This window comes from Solanum lycopersicum, chromosome 2 (genome assembly GCF_036512215.1).
Source record: "Solanum lycopersicum chromosome 2, SLM_r2.1".
Taxonomy (NCBI): domain Eukaryota; kingdom Viridiplantae; phylum Streptophyta; class Magnoliopsida; order Solanales; family Solanaceae; genus Solanum; species Solanum lycopersicum.
Genome location: NC_090801.1, coordinates 41361309 through 41383404, shown reverse-complemented (window position 1 = coordinate 41383404; position 22096 = coordinate 41361309). Strand labels below are relative to the sequence as shown.

The 22096-nt window shown below is 33.4% G+C and overlaps 1 protein-coding gene and 1 long non-coding RNA gene across 3 annotated transcripts in view; both read right to left on the bottom strand.

Annotated features, from left to right (window-relative positions):
* Window positions 1–3179: 3179 nt before the first annotated feature.
* On the bottom strand, window positions 3180–3551 carry LOC138341697 (uncharacterized). The gene is made up of 2 exons (XR_011214548.1): window positions 3415–3551; window positions 3180–3329 (listed from the first exon to the last, which is right to left on the bottom strand). It is a non-coding gene; the product is annotated as an uncharacterized lncRNA (long non-coding RNA).
* A 4384-nt stretch (window positions 3552–7935) lies between these two features.
* Window positions 7936–22096, bottom strand: part of LOC101243942 (vacuolar protein sorting-associated protein 54, chloroplastic-like) — a 36347-nt gene continuing 22186 nt past the window's right edge. The window contains exons 14-20 of one of the 2 annotated variants that reach the window (XM_069293289.1): window positions 19626–19707; window positions 17966–18045; window positions 17161–17322; window positions 9952–10019; window positions 9355–9435; window positions 8899–9134; window positions 7936–8328 (exon numbers count right to left, since the gene is read on the bottom strand). In XM_069293289.1, the coding sequence (XP_069149390.1) occupies window positions 9002–9134; window positions 9355–9435; window positions 9952–10019; window positions 17161–17322; window positions 17966–18045; window positions 19626–19707 (606 nt within the window). In that variant the 3' untranslated portion in view covers window positions 7936–8328; window positions 8899–9001. The remainder of the gene's footprint in view (window positions 8329–8898; window positions 9135–9354; window positions 9436–9951; window positions 10020–17160; window positions 17323–17965; window positions 18046–19625; window positions 19708–22096) is intronic. The other variant, XM_010317337.4, reaches the window with a different exon arrangement.

The window sequence follows — 22096 nt, the reverse complement described above, 5'->3', positions numbered from 1 at the left end:
TACATAAATAATATTGATCTATGAAGCAAGTCAGGAGTGTGTATGGTTGGAATCATATTCAGAAAAATGTGATTTTCCTTTGGAAAAGGATATTCTAACCAGCATATACATAAAAACTATATAGCTCAATTGAATGGAGGATACAATCGAAGAAGCTCGGTCGGACAAAACATATTTCACCAAAAGTATTTTTCGCACATGATTTCAATAAAATGGTGAGTTAGATGTTCAAAGACTCATTCAAGTGATAATCCTGTAAACTTATTCACTAAGGATTGCCAACAACATCAATATTTCAGAAGTTGTGATATAAGATTGGAATGTACAATCTCCAAGATATCAAGTAAAGTTTTTATCAGGGGGATAAAAATACGTGTTGTACTCTTTTTCTTAATCAAGGTTTTATTCCAATTGGGTTTTCCTGGTAGATTTTTAACGAGGTAACATTCAAAGCGTATTAAGAGATATGTTTACTCTTTTTCCTTCACTGGATTTTTTTCCACTGGATTTTTTCCTAGTAAGATTTTGGTGAGTCATATATCTATGGACATCTAAAGGGGGTGTTATAAAACAATATAATGTGGATGTCCACTACTCCAAGAAGTTACTACATAACCTCCTTTATTATGAAGATAAACATAACCTCCAACTTATAACCATTACTCTTGTAACCTTTCACTTTTATAACCTCCCCATTATATTCATGTTAATGTCATTTTTATGACTAACCTTTTGTATGCCTCTATGTTACACTATAAACAGAGACATAAGATTTTATATTGTAGATACTTGAAGATTGGGTGAATACTTGAAAGAAAGAAAATTGTCTCATATTATTCCTCTTGTCCTATATTTTTCTTGTCTTCATCTTTATATAATTCTTTTGTTCTTAAATTTTACAACAAATTATACATTCTATTTGATGTTCATGTCTATATAACTAATACATGTCATGATATTAGCAATACAAAGGGTTGATGTATGTATTAGTATATTTAAAAAGCCCATAAAAATATTTTCCACATCCTTTTCACCATATTTGGAGGCGTTTTTTGAAACAAATATTTTTTTTAAAATTATGCAATGCATGTTATTTTAAAGGTGAAATGGTCTGATAGACCCTTGTACTTGTATGAGTTTGTATTCTAGATCATTTTACTTATTCAATTGAACTCTTAAACTCAATTAAAATGAAACTTTTAAACCCCTTCAGGCTCCAACAATGTGTGTAGCTCACTTTCCCTTACATAAATGACATGCCATATCCATGTTAGATATATTTATGTCACATCATAATCATTTTATGACAATTTTTTAAATTCATTTAATAAAAGTTTAAAATTATACATTTTTAATTTATTCTTTAAAGTAAAACGACATATATCCTCTTCTCTAATCCCACCATGAAACAACTGGGGAAATATATTCAATAAAAATCTAATAATCAAGCTAACGTATTTAAGTTTATGAGAATATGCAACTTTCACATATCATACGGTATTGGAAAACTTATCAACTTAATAGGACATGAAATACTTGTGTACTACATATTGGAAGAGAGGAGAAGAGAAGAGAAGAGAAAAATACCTTGCAAAACAAATCTTTGCAAGATATGTGGAAGTTGTTTATGTACAATTTTAAAAAAAATAGTAAATTTGAACATATTTTTAAGTGTGAAAGAACATACCCATTCGATTAGGCGTTGTTTGTGTGCAGATTTTTTAATAAATAAGATAATTAAATATAAGAAGTGTATTTTAGTATCTTAGACTTTTAAATTTAGGAATTCATGCTTTTAGATTATTAGCTTTCGACACGTGCGATTCACATGATTAAAACTTCAGAGAAGATGATCTATAGTAAATAGCATTGTTTATTTAAACAAATATTTGAATAGTAAATTTTGTACAAAATAATATTATAGATTCTTTTGTGAATGTTCAATGCGGATCACCATATATATCTCTTATTCACGAGAACCTATGAACATGGTTAATGAAATATTGTATTAGTTAAATGTAATAATGTATTTATTTATTTTAATTTGATGTGGTTTAATCATATAATGAGTCGTATCTTATTAATATTACCTTATAGACAATACTTGTTGTGCTTTGCAGGTGTATTCCACGTTAAACTATTTAGATGTATTTGTTAGAACAACTTTTGTTTAATTAAATTTAATTTTATAAGTCATAACATAATAGATGTCGTTTGTGTTGTTGGCTCTCATGTCTAACTTCTCGATTGATTGTGTACATATATTAAACATACTTATCTGATTGTCGATACCTAATTTCTGAAATCATATATATAATCACATGTTTATCTTACATCCCAAAAAGATATAGTTCATATTATTTCAACACCGTGTTATAACATACATAGAGGTGGTATAATAAGATTAAAAACTATTGATCAAAGGTTAATATGAGGAAAGATGAAAGATAAATATAATTAATGTAATAACTATGAGAATTCATAATGTTATAACTAAAGAATGTAAAAGAATGTCAATAACGTTTGCAATAATTAGTAACAACTAAGAGAATTTATAATGTTATAACTAAAAAATTAATTTGCACAATAGCTGAATTTCAATAAATTTATGCATGTAGAAATAAATAGGACTTTTAATAAATGTTTCCATTTCTAATAGTTATGAGATTTTAATTTAGTGTAGGTAGAACACCCAAATGTTTATTCCATATTACTTAAATGGTTATATATTTTTATCATAAAGCATTCAAAATCATTATATAAAAATCAAAAGTAAAAGAAAATAAACAAAACATACATTAGTGAAATTCAACCTACATTTACACGTGTGATGACTAACAACTTTTAATGATTCAAATATAACGACTATGCATGAAAGACTTATAATAGTGGTTACTTTTCTTCTTCTCATCTGAAACACTAAACAATATTATAAAAATACTTGCTTCAAACGATAAATGTGAATGCAATAAATATTTTTATTTTAGCAAGATTCTTATCAAATCATAACAACAACAACAATAATATTATACTCAGTGTAATTTTCCAAGTGAAGTATGGTTCTTGTTAACTTGAATAATATAAAATACAAAGTAAGTTAATTATGAAAGTGAGGTGAATTTCGAAGTTCAAATTTTGATATTCAGTTTCTTTATCTTCTTCCTTTAAACCACTTTCCCTTTTCTGATTTGTAAGCTAACTTTATACTGAAAGGATTTTGTAAATCCAAATATATTACACTCCAGTTACCTCACTTTCCTCAAGTGCAACATCCTATATTGACCAATCTCCTTCAAAATCAACATCTTTCGAGTAATCACCATGAATCTCTATAATAAAAAAATGGATTAGTAACGTGAGTAACTACCTTTTAAAAAATAATTATTTATTTTAAATATACTCTTTAATTATTACCATTTATAGCAGCTTCTTTAATTTCTCCCTTTTCTTCGTCTCGCTCTTTCTCCTTTCTTTCTTTCTCCTTTTCTATGTCTCGCTCTTTCTATCTTTCCACTTCTTATTTTCTTTCTCTATGTTGTCCTATTTTTCTTGCTTTCTTTTTTGTTCCCTCTCTTACTATTGCTCTGTTTTCCTTTGTTTTCGCAGAATAGTCAATGATTTTACTATATAAAATTTGTATCAATAGTTAGTTAGACAAGTAATATAATCGTAACAAATAATGAGGCATAAAAAATTATAAAATGAATTAAATTTTAATTAAAAATGTACTACAAATATATTAAAGTTGAATTATTAGAAGAGAAATAATATAATTGTAACAAATGAAGAGACGTGAATTAAACTTGAATTAAAAATATATTGCAAACATATTAAAGTTAAATTATAAAAAGATAATTAAATATGAATATAGAATGTAGAAAACAAAAGAACATTTTTTGATCTGCATGTAAACTGAATAAAACTTGTATCAATAATGAAATGAACAAGACCCAATTGTAATAAATCAATCACTTAATTGCAAAATAAATTAAATTTGTATTTAAAAGTGTATTACACAAATATTAAAGCTGAAACAAAAGAGAGAATGAAGCATGAAAAAAAATGAAACAAATGAAATATCAGACAGTGATCTTTAGAGTGAATTAAACTTGTATCAATAATGAATTAAACAAGTATCCAATAATCAATAAATAAATAAAAACTGCAAAATGAATTAAATTTGTGTTAAAACTGTATTACATTGTACTAAATTTGAATAGGAAGAGATAATTAAGAATGAATGTAAAACGTAACTAACGACTGACAAGACAATGACCTTTAAAGTGAATTAAACTTGTATCAACAATGAATTAAAAGTATCCAAAAATTAAAAATAAACCAAAAACTAGGAAATGAATTAAATTTGTATTAAAATTGTGTTACACAGTATTAAAATTGAATTAGAAGAGAGAATTAAGAATGAATGGAAAACATAAATAACGAAAGACGTGACAATGATCTATAAGCTGATAAGTTATATCAATGATGAATTAAACAAGCTAAGTATCCAATGGTAACAAATCAACAAAAAAACTTCAAACTGAATTAAATTTGCATTAAAATTGTATTGTCTAATTCAACTTTAAGACAATTTTAGTTACTATATTTAATATATTTCAATCTAATATTTCACCTAAAATCGATTATAAACTAACCAAACCCTCTTAAAATTGATATATAAACTCCAAACGATATTTCCTATTATTTGTAGGAACTACCTATTCAAACTTATCACAAATTCGTAAAATTCAAATAATAAATTCAAAATTTGAAGTTTTATAATGACCATCAATGGTGAACTCTTGCTTTTGTAATTTTAAAGATTTGAATTTTCTGCTTAAAAACGTGATTTTATACAAATTTTTGGTCTTTTTGTCTGCTTTTCATTTTGTTGTTTGGATAAAAATAGTGACATGGACAAAAACTGATTGGAAGAATACAATTATTTAGATGAAAAGTTCAAAGAAGAAGAACAAGAATTGAAAAACAAAAGAAAGAGGAGGAAGATAAATAATGTCAGATAAGAGACAAAAAAGTAGAAGAGTAAAAAAACAAAAAGAGATGAGTATAAAAGAAAGAAAGAGTCAAAGAAGCAGAATAATTAAAAGAAGAGTCAAAAGGGTTGAGAAAGAGGTGAGTATTGTATAATTTTCTTAATTCAAAAAAAAAAAGTTTTATTTAGTTAGAAAAATTATGTTGCTATAAGTGATAAATACTTTTATAATATAACATATTTATGTGATTTACCCTAAAAAGAATCTCTTAGTAAAGGACCACAAATTCTTATAGTGTTATTCAGTACGATAACGATATGAACAATCAAGAAAATAAAATTTCCAATATAATAAATCAACACCTCTCATAAAACCAACCTCTTGGTAAAAAGAGATTAGTCATTTACACTTTCTCTGTTAATCTTCACTATAATCTAGGATGATATTTCTTACTAATTACTCTGTGACTCCCTACTAATTGAAATAAGGGGCTACAGAAAAATTGAAATTAAGATACTCTGGTAAATTAAGAAAGGGACAAATATCTACAGTTGTGTTACATTTTGATAATGTTTATATATTTTTGACACAACCCATTCAAAATTATAACATAAAGTGTTATGAGAAAATGTTCATTTTCTTTATTAATAAAAAAATATAAGTTACTGTTTAGACTCAACCTATGTCAAGAACATGCAGAAATTAAGTTGCCTTCTACATCACGAAAAATCAGATGATTTGATGCAATTTCATAATTGAAGAAGAATCTTTTTTCAAGTTTTATTACTTAAAAAAAATATAAAAAAATTATTTTGTTCATCAAATATCCTAAATTTCATACGCGGCATTCAACCTAACAAGTATCTACACATAAGTTTTTCGACAAGAAATGATTTAAAAAATAAAAAATGCTTACCTATAAGGACTTAAAAGTATAAATTTTTAGAATAAAGGAGCAAACCTGAAAAATTGAAGGAGAAGAAAGGGACAATTTTTTTTAGGAGAACAAATATGGACTAAGAATGAAAAATTACATTAAATCAAATTGGACTAAAGTAAGAAGTACCATAATCTTCAGTTAAATCAACTTGAAAATTATATTCACTCGTCGTTCGTCTAAAATCTTAATTAAATGCAAAATACCCCTGTAACAAACATTTCTGAAAATACAAATACATAAAGGGAGATATCAATTATCACTTATTTTGCGTAGAAACAGTGTTAGTTTCATGTCTATGATCTGTACAATGTTTTGGATATTATGCTCAAATTGTAACTTTTTGCACATCATGATTAAAAACTTTTAAATTTAAAAAGAAAAAAAGAAAATGAAAAGAGAATTGCAATGCTTCCCAATTCTTTTGAAGACACATGTTAAACTGAGAAATATAATGCTTCCTATTCGTTTTGAAGACACATGCAAATCAAAACATAAATTTAAAGAAGAGTTCATCAAGAAAGTATATCCAAGCCTAAAATTAAGAAATGATGTGCTAATTAGCTGGAACCGTGAAATTTTAAATTCAAAGACATGCAAAATTTAAAAGAAAAAAATTTATCTATAGAAACACATGAAGAAACTTCAACGTGACAACTCAAATGTATAAAAATATGTGAATAATGATGATTGAAGAGGAATATAACCAAGTGAGAGGAGAGGATTAAACAAAAATGAGAGGAAGCCCCTCTATTTATAGTAAACTAAGGATAGTTTGAACATGTGTTTTTGTGTCTTATCTGAAAAGTCAAAACCTTTCAGAAAAAGTCAAAACTTATTGGAAAAAGTTACAACTAATCGAAAAATCACAACCCTTTAAAATAAGTCATGACTAATTAAAAAGTTACAACTAACCGAAATAGGCAAAACCTATGTTAGGAATATTATAGTAATTTGAGATTTAAGTTAGAAGTTCATGCTTTTAAGGTAATATAGATAGATAAAGATATGTATAAATAATATTGATGTTATTTTATAAAATCATTCATGCAACCCATTCGTTGAGAAACTAGTATGTGTGTTACCACATGACTTGATGAAAAATTACAAAAAGAGAAAGTCCAAATGTTTTCCGAGGTTGAGAAAGGCTCAACCTTTATTTACCCAACTAACATACCCACCGATTACTCTATTTAGGGTGTGTTTGATTTGAAGGATGTTTCTTTAAAATGTTTTAATTTCTTATTTAGTTTTTAACATTTAATACGTAAAAAAACAATATTTTCCAAAAAGCATGTATATGCAAAGTCAACAAGACACTACAAAAGTTGTATGGTGGGGAGTGCGAATTAAAGAGATAAGGGTTGAGACATTGGGTACATAGAAAGGAAACAATGAACTTAAAGTTACTTATATAACTTGTTTTTATCTACTTTCATCATGAAAGTCATTTTCCTCAACTGGTGAAAATATTTCAACCAACCAAACATAAGAAGACTATGAAAAAATATTTCCTTTGTATGAAACACACCCTAGAGACGTACAAGAGTAACGAGACAGTCTCACAATCACTGAATTTAGCTTTTTATAACTCAAGAATAGTTTTTATTATATTTTCAATGTCACACAGCATTTGCTGAAAGAGGTTTACTATCAATGTGAACGATTACTATGGAGAACTTCAACCATGGAAAGAGTGAATGAATGACATCTCTTTACGGGCACTGTATCTCAACAAGTGTGAGCAACCCTCAAAACCAAGACGAAATGTTAACAAACTATTCCACCAGCTCCTTACAGAAGACAACTTAGCTTAATAGCTCGAAAAGTTGAATTCAGAAAACCAAACTGAACTTTTCAAGGGGGAGTCATATTGCTGCTAGCATTTTCATGAGACGGGGACAGATTAAATGTGTTTAGCCAAGAAGTCTATTCTTACAATGCAAAACCAAAAGTAAACTGTTCTCATCAAGGGTGGGAACTATTAGAAGAAAAATAAGCAACTTTCCAACCCCACCTCATTTCAAGAGAAGAGGCACAAACACAGTTCTTAATACCATTGATATTTGATACAGAAGAAGACATGCTCAAATTAAGCAAGGAACTGATACATACAATTATTTTCACTAGTATACACTACAACTGCACTCTATAAATATTATGTTATTCTGCTTCCACTCTCTGCTGATGTTTTTTTTTCTTTTCTCTAAAATCTAGCGAAGAAAAAAATAATCTAATGTCCAGGCCAAAAGAATACAATCATTCAAAAAATATTAAACATCTGACAGATCACAAACTCTGTATGATAGCTCCGAATTTGCTGTAAAAGATTCTTGCTCCCTCAAAACTCAATTCAACTGTGGTATTAAGACGACATCCAGTAAGAAGACTACCCATCTGGGAGCATTGTGGATTGATGTATAAAGAAAATAAGAGAATTATCCAACAATAATTATCTTAAAGGAATTCTAGACAAAATGCTGATAGCAGTAATTGACACAACTTAATAAAATCCAACAATTTGACAACAGAAAATATACTACATTACTCTTAATCAGTTAGCAAAGAAACTCACATTAAATATTAAGATGAAACAAAATCAAATATAAGCTTGAGCAAGTGTAAATTAATGAACTTCTGCAGTTCACTTCTTCCATAACTGTTATAAAATCGGGGACATCTTCCATGTCTCTAAACAAGCTTTTATCTCATCAAACTCTCCCCTGTTAGTTACTTAGACACAACTATACATTCCAGCTAATAATGGTGCACTATGAGTTGAATGTAACTGATTAGATGAGCAAAGGCATTTTCGTTAATGGAGCAACAAGAGATGCAATTCATGCACAAACTAAAGAAGTTTCGAATGCAGTTCATCCCTGATAAATTTTTAGATCTTTGCTTTATTTATAGTGTCCCTTACTATTTATTCACACAGATGAAGGATCCAGTAACACAAAATTTTACCTCAAGTTAATTGTACAGTTCGATGTGTAGTCTTCAGGTGTCCTCGTATTGCTCCCATCACACCTATCCAATGTTTGCAAGAACAGCCTAGTTTACAAGGAACCTATTGACTAGCTTCTGCATCAAAATTTTGTTCCAGAAACTCATCAAGTGGCCCCCAATTGGGAGGATTAGATTTACTATCAGAAGGTAATGATCTGATACATCCAAGAAGATGCTGAACATCACGATGCGCTCTGTTTGAAGAAAAAACAAGTCATAGGAGGTAAAAAGTGAGGGAATAAATTAAAAACTCTTACAGAAAGGAAGTAAAAGTTAGAAATTTCAACTTATATATAAAAATTATGTTACCTTGATCAGATTTTTTTAAAGAATTTCATCATTCAAAGAACATTGAATAGTACTAATTATTAAATTGTCTCGTATGAGTAAAATTTCTGATTATATAGACGGTACCTTTGTCGAGCTTGTTGACTGCTAATATCCAATCGTGAGAATGCCTCTGAAATTTGTGAGTGAAAGATGATAACCACTTGCCTGCAAGGATCACATTATAAGGACTCTCTGATGGAAGCAAGGACTATTTCTAAGACATACTTACACATAGTATCTTGCACTGATTGTTAGTAATGATAATTAGTACAAATATATTTGGTCTTGAATACATAAAGTCCTGTTTGATAGCAAGGGTAAAGAGAGAGAAAACACTTTTTCCAGTTTGCAAAGCCAACGTCCAAGGTATAAATTAGTTAACCAGTAAATATAACAAGGAAAGTAGCAATTAAATCCATATTTGAGGATGCCGATATCTACAAGAGTTAAAATCACTGACAAAGTGAAGCTAATCTTCTAGTTGCAAGGTAAAGTAATCAGACATGTTACTCTTCCCTCCACCCCTTTCCTTGGACAGAATGTGTGAACACGGTTACTGTAGAAAGAGAATCAAAAGGAAGGACATCACTGGTCATGAAAGAAATCCGTGCCCCTTGACTCCACCCCACCCCACCCCACCCAAAAAAAGGCTAATCTTTTGCCGAAGTTTCGAATTCTCACCTGAAAATAGCTTGAACATCAACCTCATGCAGAGTTCGACATAACACACGTTGGAGAAGGCCAACCTCCTATAAACAAATGAAGAAAGTAAAATCAGTTTATGGGAGCTTTCTCATGAACTTAAACAAAAAGAAACTAAGGAAACAACGAAAACAGAAGTAACAAGCATGTAAAAGCTAAACAGAGTAAGTAAGACAGTGGAAACTCACTAGCAAGATTACAGAAACATTAAGAGACAACTCAAGCTAGAAGGACAACAAAGACAGCCATATATCATTATAACAATACATCAGATAGAACTATTTCAAGAATGAATCAAAAACTCGGCTAATCTAGTTAGAGGGCGAATATTCAAACAGGTGATAGAACTTGTTAGTCATTAATATATAAACTCAATATGGGTGATGTTGTGATTCACGGATTGGTCCAACCACATTCCAATGTGGAAGTTAGTAATCAATCTTCAACAGTTTCCCTTCTTCAATAAAACTTTTCTTCTCACATCACCTTTACGCCAATATATTTCATGTTGATAAGCTAGGACATTGGCAATCACAGAAATACTCGCAAAAGGGGGCTGGTGTAGAGGAGATGGACTTCAGGCCAATAAGGTTTGCAAAATTATATCCAAGATGTTGGCAGCATGAATCAAGAGGGTGATGAATGTTTGCAGATATACAAATGACTTTTATCAAAGGAAAGTAACTAACAGGCAGTCCATTTTACTAATGAATACCTAATAGTAGAATAAGGTAAGGAATGTAGGATAATGTGCAGATCGGACATAGAGAAAAAGCACTAGACCAAGTAAATTAGTTATGACTGTCACGGTTTGGTTAAAAATTGATTCACGTAAATTAGTTATGACTGTCACGGTTTGGTTAAAAATTGATTCACCGTGAAATGAACCAAACCGATTAAGTAAACTGATTTTTATCTGGTTTGTATTTACGTTTTAAAAAATCGATAATATTTGGTTTTATTAACAACAAACAAAATCAATATATTATATATACAAATTTTATAGAAAATTTTATAGTTGTATAAATACAATATATATTTTTAAAAAGTAATTTTTAAGATTTTTATATTATGAAAATTTTATTTATCTCTAATAGGCTAATGAACTTTACACTTAAGCTCATTTATTTCTTTTTAAAAATCAGGAATCCAAACTTTTTTTTTTGAACAGGTAACATTTTTGTGTATGAATACAAAGGGTGTGTAGTCCCCCATATTTACATACAGATGAGCAAAAACATAAGCTCCTACTCCTTAATCTTCTCGTAAGGAGTCGAGTACATCGTTAGCTGATTCGAACTCCTCCATTAAGCTATGTTTACACCAAAAAAGAAAAGCCCTAAACATTTCAACTTTAGTTTCTGTATACTAATGGCTTTGTCTTCAAAACAAACTTTGTTTCTTTCTCCCCACACAGTCCACCAAATACAAGCTGGGACAATTTTCCATCTCTCTTTCTGATTGGAGGGATTGATATCACTATTCCAACATTTCAATACATCAGATACTCTTCCGGGGAAAAGTGGCTTGGGTGGAGTGAATGTTGAGACAGGGTGATTATTTTCCTCCTCACCATTGCATAGAAATCATGCAAACACTGAAAAACTTCAGCCACTCACTCAAGTCTAAGTACTTTCCTCTGAACAATAAGAATACAATAGTTTACCAGAACAAGAAGTACAAACAGATTATCCCATCATCTGGACAACATTTAAAATTTGAACTTAACAAACCCATGTGCCATGCACATGACCAGTCTTTGTATTTCCATGCCTTAAGCACTCTAGAATATTTCAGCATCATTCCAACACCTAGAATTATTTCAGCTTCTGTCAATGTCATCGTCACTGTCGCACCATGCCCATAAGGTACCAAGCGCCAAGGCTGCCTTGCCACCACTCTAGCACCTTGCTGTCCACCAACACTTTAGTCACCACAGCCATGTTGTTTTCACAGATCATGCTAAAGCCAATGCACAAGCCTTGCTGACATCTATCTTTGAGAATGAGGGACTAACAAACCACCCCCACTAGTTGAACTTGACGCCCTCATCGAATTTCTTGTCAAACTACCACGGATCCTTGCTTTTCTCCTTAATTGCATCTTCCTTAGCTCTGCCCTTCTGTTGCACTAAGAATTCCTCTTAATGTTTCCAACAACCCATGATCAAGTATTTCCATCTTTGCCTCAAACTAAATAGGCACCGAAGGAGGAGCCTTCTTTGACCTGTTTCTGTATGGATCATCAGCATCTTTAAAACACGGTTTCAGATAGCTTACAGGGAAGGTGGGATGAATTTTCAATCTTTCTAGAAACTTCACCTACCCTTTCAAACGCTCTGTCATACTTTGGAATCAGCCCACTATGTCTCTTCTTGTTCACAATCTGCTTCCTATTTTGGGGAGTGAGCTTCAACAACACTTTGTGTCTGACATTGAACTCAATGCACGTCTACGTTGATCAACATACTTCTTCATACATTTTTGTGCTTCCTCAAACTGTCTTGGTCCTCAACGAGCATCTCATGCCTATCCTTTGCATACCGATAAGCAACTGCACATATCATTTATGCATTGCAACATCAAGGGGTGTCATGCGCTGCATGCCTAGAACAATTTCGAATGGACTCTTCTCTGATGCTGAAGAATTGTGTAGATTATAGCAAACCTCCGTCATATCTAACAAGTCTACCAAGTTCCACTCAAACATATGTAACAACTTGGCAGACTTGTTAGATATGACGCAGTTTTGCTATAATCTACACACGTTTTCGAAAACAAAGCAAACCATTTGAACTTGTTCTTGGCATGCAGCCCTTGACACCCCTTGATGTTGCAACACAAAAGAGTCGTCGTATATGTCCAGCTGCTTACCAATGTGCAAAAGACGAGCATGAGTGCTTGTTGAGGTGCAAGACAATTTGAGGAAAGCAAAGAAACACATGAACAAGTATGCTGATCAGCATAGACGTGCAATTGAGTTCAATGTCGGAGACAAAGTGTTGCTTAAGCTCACTCCCGGAATCTGAAAGCAGATTTGTGAAAAAAAAGAGACATGGAAGGCTGATTCCAAGGTATGACCGAGCATTTGAAGTAGTTGAAAGGGTAGGTGAAGTTGCTGGACAGATTGAAAATTCATCCCACCTTCCATGTAAGCTATCTAAAACGTACTTTGAAGATGATGATCCAGACATAAACAGGTCAAGGACGGTTCCTTTTTCGCTGCCAAAGAAGTTTGAGGTAAGATTGAGGAAATACTACATCACCAGGTTGTCGGAAACAGTAAGAGGAATACAAAGACCGAGTTCTTAGAGCGGTTGATGGGCAAGGCTAAGGAAGATACAGTTTGGGAGAAAGTAAGGATCTGTGGCAGTTTGACAAGCAACTTGACGACTACGTCAAAACAGCCTCGACGAGGGCGTCGAGTTCAACGGAGATGATTTGTTAAACCCTCTGTCTCAAAGATAGATGTTGGCAAGGCATGTCAAGGCTTGCACATTGGTTTTGGCACGAACTATGGAAATAATGTACATGACTGTGGCGACTAAGTGTTAGTGGACAGCAAAGTTCCAAGGTGCTCGAGTGTTGGCAAGGCAGCCTTGTGCGCAGTAGGCAAGGGCGGGCGCATGGCACCTGATGAGCATGTGTGTGATAGTGGCATCATCTAGGCAAGGCAGTGTGTTGGCTTGAGGATGGCAAGGCATAGGAGTTGGCTTTACGATGATGGCATGGATAGGAGTTGGCTTTACGATGATGGCATGGCATTGGCAGAAGCTGAAAAATTTTTAAATGTTGGAAGGATGCTGAAAATACTCTAATTGCTAAAGGCATGGAAATTCGGCTAAAGGGAAAAACTGCCCATGTGCGTGGCACATGGGGTCATTAAGTTCGAGTTTTAATTGTTTTCAAATGTTAGGATAATCAGTTTGCACTGATTTTTATTTGAATAGAATTCTAATTTTAAGTCATGTGCCTGGCATGCTGCCAGTTGTAACTGCCTGTCTGCTGACTTTATATGTTGGCAGAATGACTTGAAGGCAGTTGAGATGGGTGTTCTATGTCTTAGCAAAATGTGTGAACATTTCATTTTTGTATCTGAGAAATTAAGGGAAGGTTGGGACTTTTTGTATCTGTTGTGTTTTTATTGTTCATATGTTACCTACAAAACAGTCTAAGTACTTATCTGTGTGTGAGTATGTCACTGAAGTTTTGCAGTGTGCATTATTGTTAAGCAGTGGTGACGACGAAAAAAATCACCACTGTGAAGGTTTCTGTAATTATTAATGGTGCACCATAAGGCTTATTTCCTACTTTTAAGGGATTAAGACAGTCTCATATCTCCTTTCTTATCCATCTTGTCTAATGTAAGGGCCTAGTTCGATGCTCAAACAAAGCAATGTCTTTACAATAAATTAAGGGCTCCAGAGATGGACATCAAGCTACAATAGAGTGTAAGTCTCTCATATACAATTGCAGATGATCCACTTATTCAATGCGAAGTTGAGGAGTCACGAGTGAAGTATCTAAAAGTGCTTTTAATCTTATTTGAAGCAGTAGTTGGACTGAAGATTAACCTGGAAAGAGCTTCGTGTTCCCTGTAAATATAGTGCAAGATGTACATAGGCTGGGAAATATCTTGGGTTGTCAGACTTATAACTACCTAGGTAGGTCATTAGGAGCTATATTCAAGTTAAAACTAGCGTGGAAAACTCTCTCCCGATCTACCTCATGTCTTCTTTTTTCCAGTGCCAGTTTGCCTGAAGAAGAAATTGGACAGGATAAGGTGAAATTCTTTGTGGGAAGGTAACAAGGAAGGCCTTTCACTTGATAGTGGGATACAGTGTTGAAGCAAGAAATTCCAGAAAAAGTGCTTATTTCTAAAATAAGTTTCAGCACTTCAAAAAGTGCTTTTAAAGTACTTTATAACAGCTACTTTTTTCAGACAATCCAAACGGGCTCTAATTGTAATGTGCCCATACGTTAATTTTGCCTATGAGGCAAGAATCCAGGACATTTCAGAAGTTACAGACAACCAAAATAGTGTAATATGTTTCCTATTGGGCAGGAGGTTCAGTTGAGCCAACTTATAAGCAATTGAGAAGCACATGCAACTTTTTTCTATGAGGCAAAACTCATGGAAATTGAGCAGGTTCACTGAATTGAAATGTCCCCAATTCCTGTCTCATGGGCAAAACTAATAAATGCCCACAAGTTATGCCCAATGGGCTACACGGGTTATTTTTCTTAAATTTGTTAAGCAGGGCCAAAATTTTTAAGATCACCCTTATGGAGGTCACTCTTACAAATACCCCCTATTGAAGTGGTCATAGTGATATGGCAAAAAAGTGAGGATCTTATCAAGAAAGAAGATTTCTGAAAATGAGAAACAAAGTTTCTATTTCACCGGTCCTATTAATACTTCTCATGGTGTTGGCATATTATGCAAACATATTAGAAGCCTATGGCTAATATGTCTCACCCGAGACAACATAAAGAAAAGAAAAATCCAGTTCCCAAACATATGCTATATGTGCAAAAAAGAGGCTGAAACGCCCAGACACCTCCTTCTTCATTGTGAGGTGGCCTCAGAATTATGGAGCATGTTTTTTTGTCTCTCTGGCATCAATTGGACCACGTTTCCCACAGTTAAAGATGCATATGAGAGTTGGTGCCTATGGAAAGTTGACAAAGCCATCATGAAGATCTGGATTATGATACCTTCTTGTATTTTTTGGTGTATTTGGTTAGAGAGGAACAAGAGATGTTTTGGTGGAGGGTCAACTGCTTTAGGTATTTTGAAGACTAGGTGCATTGCAAATTTGTTTAGTTGGTCCAACTTGTATCCTGCTGTTAATGCAGAATAACTTCAGGATTTTACTAACACTTTAGTTCTGGCTTAGATAGTTTGTATAGTTAGCCAGAGAAATTTTTTTGTAAGCTCAAACGACATAGCTTGTAAATATTGCATCTTCTTGATGCTGTTATTAATACTATTTATCTTGTCAAAAAAAAAAATATTAGCAGCCTATGGCATACTTTTTGAAGTAACAGTATAATCATGTTGGGGAATGGAAAAGGACAAGGTTTTGGCATGATGCTTCAATTGTATATACACCCCTTGTGCTGATGATATTCATAGTTTCACCTCCAATACTAAAAAGTTTGTCTCCAATTGCTGGAACGGAAATAGCTAGAGATTATCATTTAGAAAAAAAAAATTGATGAGGAGGTACCTCAAATGGGTCTACTGATGGAACACTCGGAAAAGTGTCACTACATAAGTGGGTACTTGAGAGTACCACCTGGATTAGGCATAAGAATGGGCATTTCTCTGTTATTCTAGAGAAATGGTAATTGGTTGGCCATACAAGCAACTGTGGAAGTCCAAGGCTCCTTTTAGCATGCTTACTCAGAGAAATTTCAGTGAAAAGGATTGGCATTATTCAGTAAATGTTTTATGTGCAACAACACGGAGGAAAGCAGCAACCATGTTCTTTTTTGGCATTGTGCAGTGACAAGGAAGATCTAATACTTACATTTTCACTTGTTCCACATAGGTTTATCCTGCCTTACTCAGTCAAGGAACTTTTCAGTTAAGAGTGTTGGGGAATTAAGGAAATCTTCGAGAAAGGTTTGAAATACAGGCTTGCGTTTGTTTGATATTGTGGAGGGAAAGGAATGCAAGATGTTTTGAAGGGAAAGCAGATGTTTTTACAAAAGATCACTTTTAGATGCTTATGGATTTTGGCTTTTTGGTACAATCTACAGGATGTCAAAGTTGAATACATCATGCCACAATTCATAGATTCTCTACACGAATAGGACTTTGTACAAAAGGTGTCCCTTTTTGTTTTTATTTTCGTTTTGGGGAAACTCTAATGCCATAATGACCTTAGCACGTTCTTAGTGCTAAGTTGATCATGTTTATTACTAATAGACCATTACATACCTGTTTAAAAACCTGCAAAACCTTTTTCTATTGATTTCAAACACATCTCTGCAATGATGAAAACTTATATATCTTGTATTTGCAAAAAGCAAATGCGAAATCATTGAGAAATGATATCAAATGGGTAAAGCGCACCCTAATTTTCTCTTTCACAATTGACAACATTTTTTAATTTAAAAAAAGTAGGGAAAATGGGGCAACTGGGGTAAAAATGCAGTGAAACATATTACAAACTTCTACCTTTGTGATTGAACGAGCAAACTGACTTGGCTGTGAGTCATTATCTTCCTGCCTATTCAAACTCTCAACAATTTGTGGCAAACTTCGAAGGTGTACCAGCAATCTTTCTCGCATTATCTGTACCAACTTTGAATGTATTTCATCACGATGAACTTTGTAGTCCTAATTCCAGAAAGAGATTAGGGTCAAAGATGTCCAGCCAGAATCATGGATTATGATGCTTTAAAGGTACAATGATCTCAGCATGGAAAAATATTTGACTGGGACACTAAAACATAATAGCAGTTGATTTTCTATTGAGAATGAGCGAGAAAAACAATAAATGTGAATAGATACAAGGAATAGTGTGAGATAGGTATAGCTTGATATGTTCCACACTTGCATAACTAGCGGCAACATTCAAAAAGAAGCCCTTTGTTCTTTGTTTTTTTCCACACAATATCGTACTCACATATAGTAAAATTGAAAGGGTACCATCTCTCTTTTATAAGTAAAAAAATTATATACTAACAGGCATCAAGGTGGTCCAAACTTAACAAGCGAAGAAAAAATAAAAGCCTTGAAGTTACACTCCCTCCCTATCACAATCTCACCCTCCCAAGAAGAAGAAAAAGAGAATCTACGTCAAGTTTACAGAAAGAACAGAAAAATGAAAAATATCCAATGAACTTTCACAAATGAAAATGGAACCATTAAAAATCTTGAACACTGGTGAAGAAACAGAAAATATTCATTCTTCAAGTAGCTACTCTACTAGGATGGACGGAATATGCTGGAATAAATATAAGCAAAATTTCTTCCTTACCTGTGCGACTCGATCAACTTCCAGCATTAGCAATCCCTTGTGTGTTTCAGGCACTCTTAGAAACAGTATTCTCTTGATTTCTTTCAACACAAAATGTCCGAAATAGAAACAGGTTACACAATAGGTAACAACGAAATTTCAAAAGTTCTTTAAGCATAAAAAATACTTGTACACAGTTCCTATGCAGTTAAGGGAGAACATATGTTATTACAGAACCATATCATATTTCAAACAATAGTAATAAGAATCATTACTCAAGATGATTTCTAATATCTGCCATCACGAATTTGATCCTCCTCTCCTTTTCAGATAAAAAAGAAATACTTTTGTCTCTTGGGTGTCCCTTACCAATTTATCTTGGGAATCAGGAAGAAGAGACAACTCTAACATTGAGAAAAGAAACCCTTTATGGCCTAAAGAAAGTAACATATAAAGTAATCACATGTAATTAGGAGTCCTCCTAAACCTAGTATTTTTCTAATCTTTCATAGACTAAGTCAAGATAACTAGACTAGGTCTCCACAAAATTGTAAAGGGTATACACTCAATCATTACTTAGTTTTGAAGAGGTAAGTCACCATGTCCCCCTCCATATGTATATGCCTTATGGATTTTAATTTATGGATAGGGGTCCATGCCTGATTTCTGTTCGATGCAGTAGCAAGTAGTCTAATTTTTTTAATATGGTGGTGTTTTGGCCAATTGTTTGTACCTCGACTAATTCCACTAGGTACACCAACACAGATACTGGGTAACTCTACCAATCACGGCTTGGACAGATGGAAATCAATCGCCTAGTATTTTTGTCTTTGATAGGATTTGAACCTGGGACCTCATGAATTGGCCCCACTAAGTAAGTAATCCAATTAGAAGGAATGATGAAATTATATGTAGCACTAAAGAGCCTAATGAAAAAAGGGTGAAAAAAGAGATGTAGCGCTTAATAGTCTAATGAAGAAAGGCTGAATGACTGGAGAAAATGAGCAAGGTCAACAGAGTTTTAGGTTTGTAATGACTGTGCATTTGGGACAGAGAGATGAGGGGAATAAAAAATGGCTGATGAGATAGGTGAGATCCGCAATTAAAGACACAAGTTCAAGTCGGAAATCAACAATTTTTGACAAGATTGTTGTAAACCGGGAGTTCTCAATAAGAATAAGGAATTATACAACTATTAAGATTTGATGGAACTTGTTGCTCTCAGAATTACCACCTGACAGAGGTGATCATGAGTAATGCAAAATCACCCAAGGTAGGATGCATCCGCTGATGAAAATAGATTACTCTACCAAACACCTGAATGGTTGGTTTCCTCAGAATACTTATTCAGACACTCAGGTAGAAAAGATGCCAATACATGACTTTTTGTATGATGGGCAATGGACTTCCTGCTGTTAATAATTTCAACTATACACTGACAGAGGTAGAAAGATAACAACGTAAATAAACAGCATACTTTCCCCTTTGAATTCCAACCACCATTCACGTAGAAACTTTACACAAATTGTAATGGCATGTTATACCATTGAAACAATGTCTGAGCAGATTGATATATCTTAAAACAAAGATCAACAATGAATACAATAGTCGACAAGGAACAAGACAAAAGCCAGAAACAATATAAGAACCACCAGTGAAAAGCTTCGTACTCATTGCCTACCTGGAATTATAGTGTATGTGAAACCGATGACTTGGCTTGTCAAAGCCAAGTGCTTAGAAGTAATAGACTTCAAACCTGACACCTGAAATATTTTCTCTAATTAATGACACCAATACTGCTGCATATACCAGATAGAAACTAGAAAATGTATAGTCCAAGTTAAAGGCAAACTATAGAAAAGCTGAAAGCTTCTATTGGTTGATAATGATTCAGAAGAATAACTGAAAAAATAAAACATCAATATAATACTTTTTCTGGCATGTTTGTGATCTTAAAAACCACCAAAAACAAGTCGCAGACCAGAAATATGTGCTCACTAAAATACACCCCAGATCCTTCAAGTGGGATACAACAACAATCAGAAGTCAATAGTCAATGCGATGAAATGGTAAGATAATAGCCTTTTTTTATTGCAAGAAAAAATCTTTTGAAGGGAGTAGCAGTTGATTATTCATATGAAATCATCATGCACAAAAATAATTTTGAGGCAAGTTACAAAAGATTGAAAGAGCTTTGGTGGTGTACCCATCTCCTACAAATTGGCATCAAAAGGAAAGGAAAAACATGATCATGTCAGCTATGGAGTAAGAGAGCAGAGATCTATGATTATCATATTGTGAGAAGTCCAATTTTTTAGGCAGTGTGTATTAAAATACCTTAGGAATATAAAAGATCATGTCATCAATTTCCACCAAAAGACCAGAAGGATCGAAATTACTGCAATATACAGATATGCAGAGAAGCCATCAATCAAAAGATGGAAGCCTGAACAAATCAGAAGAATTATTACCAAGCGGTGTGTCACGGACTTAGAGTATTTGCTAAGACTCCGTGTGGCCCTCGACAACTTACTCACTAATCTTTCAAGATCCTGTAAGTTCAAGGAAGCCTTAAGACTCGGAATGCTAAGAGAATGCTTTGAAAGACTTAGAAAGAAAAGAAAGAGAGCTTTTGAAGAAGGCTTTTGTATTACTTTGGAGAATGCTTACAACTTTGCTTGGTTGGTTTACAAATGAGAGCCCCTCTATTTATACTATTTTTTAGGGACTAAAGTCAATTAATATTTACTTTACAAGTCCCTAAAATATTTACACTTTGGTCCCTATTCTAGAGAATTCTACACTGCCTTTGGACCTTCTCTAGCCTTCTTGAGAGTTCTAAAGTGTTCTAGAGTTCTCCGCACAACTCTAGAGCAATCTGACGTCACAGGTGGCTATCAATTCAAGACTACCAAAAAGTTCAAATCAGCTAGCCAGGTCATTGAAGTGCACATGATAATTGATAAAGCAAGTTCAACATTCTTGTAACGTTACATATCTGGATGATTTGGTGAACAGTGCAGAAATGGCAAGTGGAGAAAAGTACGCATGTGAGTAAATGGTTATTGGAGACTTTATGTGGGGTTTTATGCTACTGATATGAATGGAATGCACTTCCTAGAGGTGTAATGGAGGGTCCTTGGTTAGTATGCATGGACTTCAATGTGTGTAGGGTTCCCCAAAGAGGACCTGTCAAAGAAGGTCTTCTGACATGGTAGAATTCTCAGATACCATAGAAGACGTGGGGCTTTTTGATTTTCCACTTGAAGGAGGAGCACATACATGGTTCAGGGGAGATATGAACACTGCTGCATCAAGGATCGATACAATTATATTCACATCTGATTGCAGTGAACAATTCAGTAAAGTGAAGCAGATTGCTCTACAAAGACTCACGTCAGACCATGTGCCTGTAGCCTTACTCTGTGACCATGGGGACCTGAATATATCTTATTCCAAAATTCGAATATTAGTGACTAAACGCAGAGAGATTTATAGACAAAATCAGTTCTTGGTGGAATTCTTTTCCATATTCAGCTTTTTTTTTCAGGGGTCAAGAAGGCTAAAAGGTGGGGTCTTTTAGGTACGTTCTGCTTCAATGTTTTAGCCTATGAACGGGAACAAGACTACACTTTAACATGCAAATTCAAAGCCTAGGGAAAGAAGTTGCAATGCAACCCTCTACATGAACAAAAGAAGTTGTTTTGACACATGAAACCTAAGGAAGAGGAACATTATCTTAAATCACACACTGATGTTTGTGTGGAGAGGCAGCTAAGACAATTGGACACTTGTTCCTGCATTGCAGAATCACTGACCAGCAAGTAAGATTTTCATCAATGTCAGAGGCATATAATGGACAATGCCTAGCAAGATTATTGACACTCTATCTAGTTGGGAAGGATCTCGGAAGGGAGATAAAAACAGGAGCTACCGGAGAACCATCCCAGCCTGTATATAGTGGACCATCTGGAAGGAGAGGAGTGCTAGGTTTTTCAAGACAGGAGTAGAACAATACAGAAAATTAAAACAGATTGTACATTGCTTTTGTGTTTTAGGTTTTACAAATAACTATCCTACAGAAAGTTACCGATTTCAAAAAAAACTATCCTATAGATGCAGAAGATATCGAAGAATTGTTAAGAGTCGTGC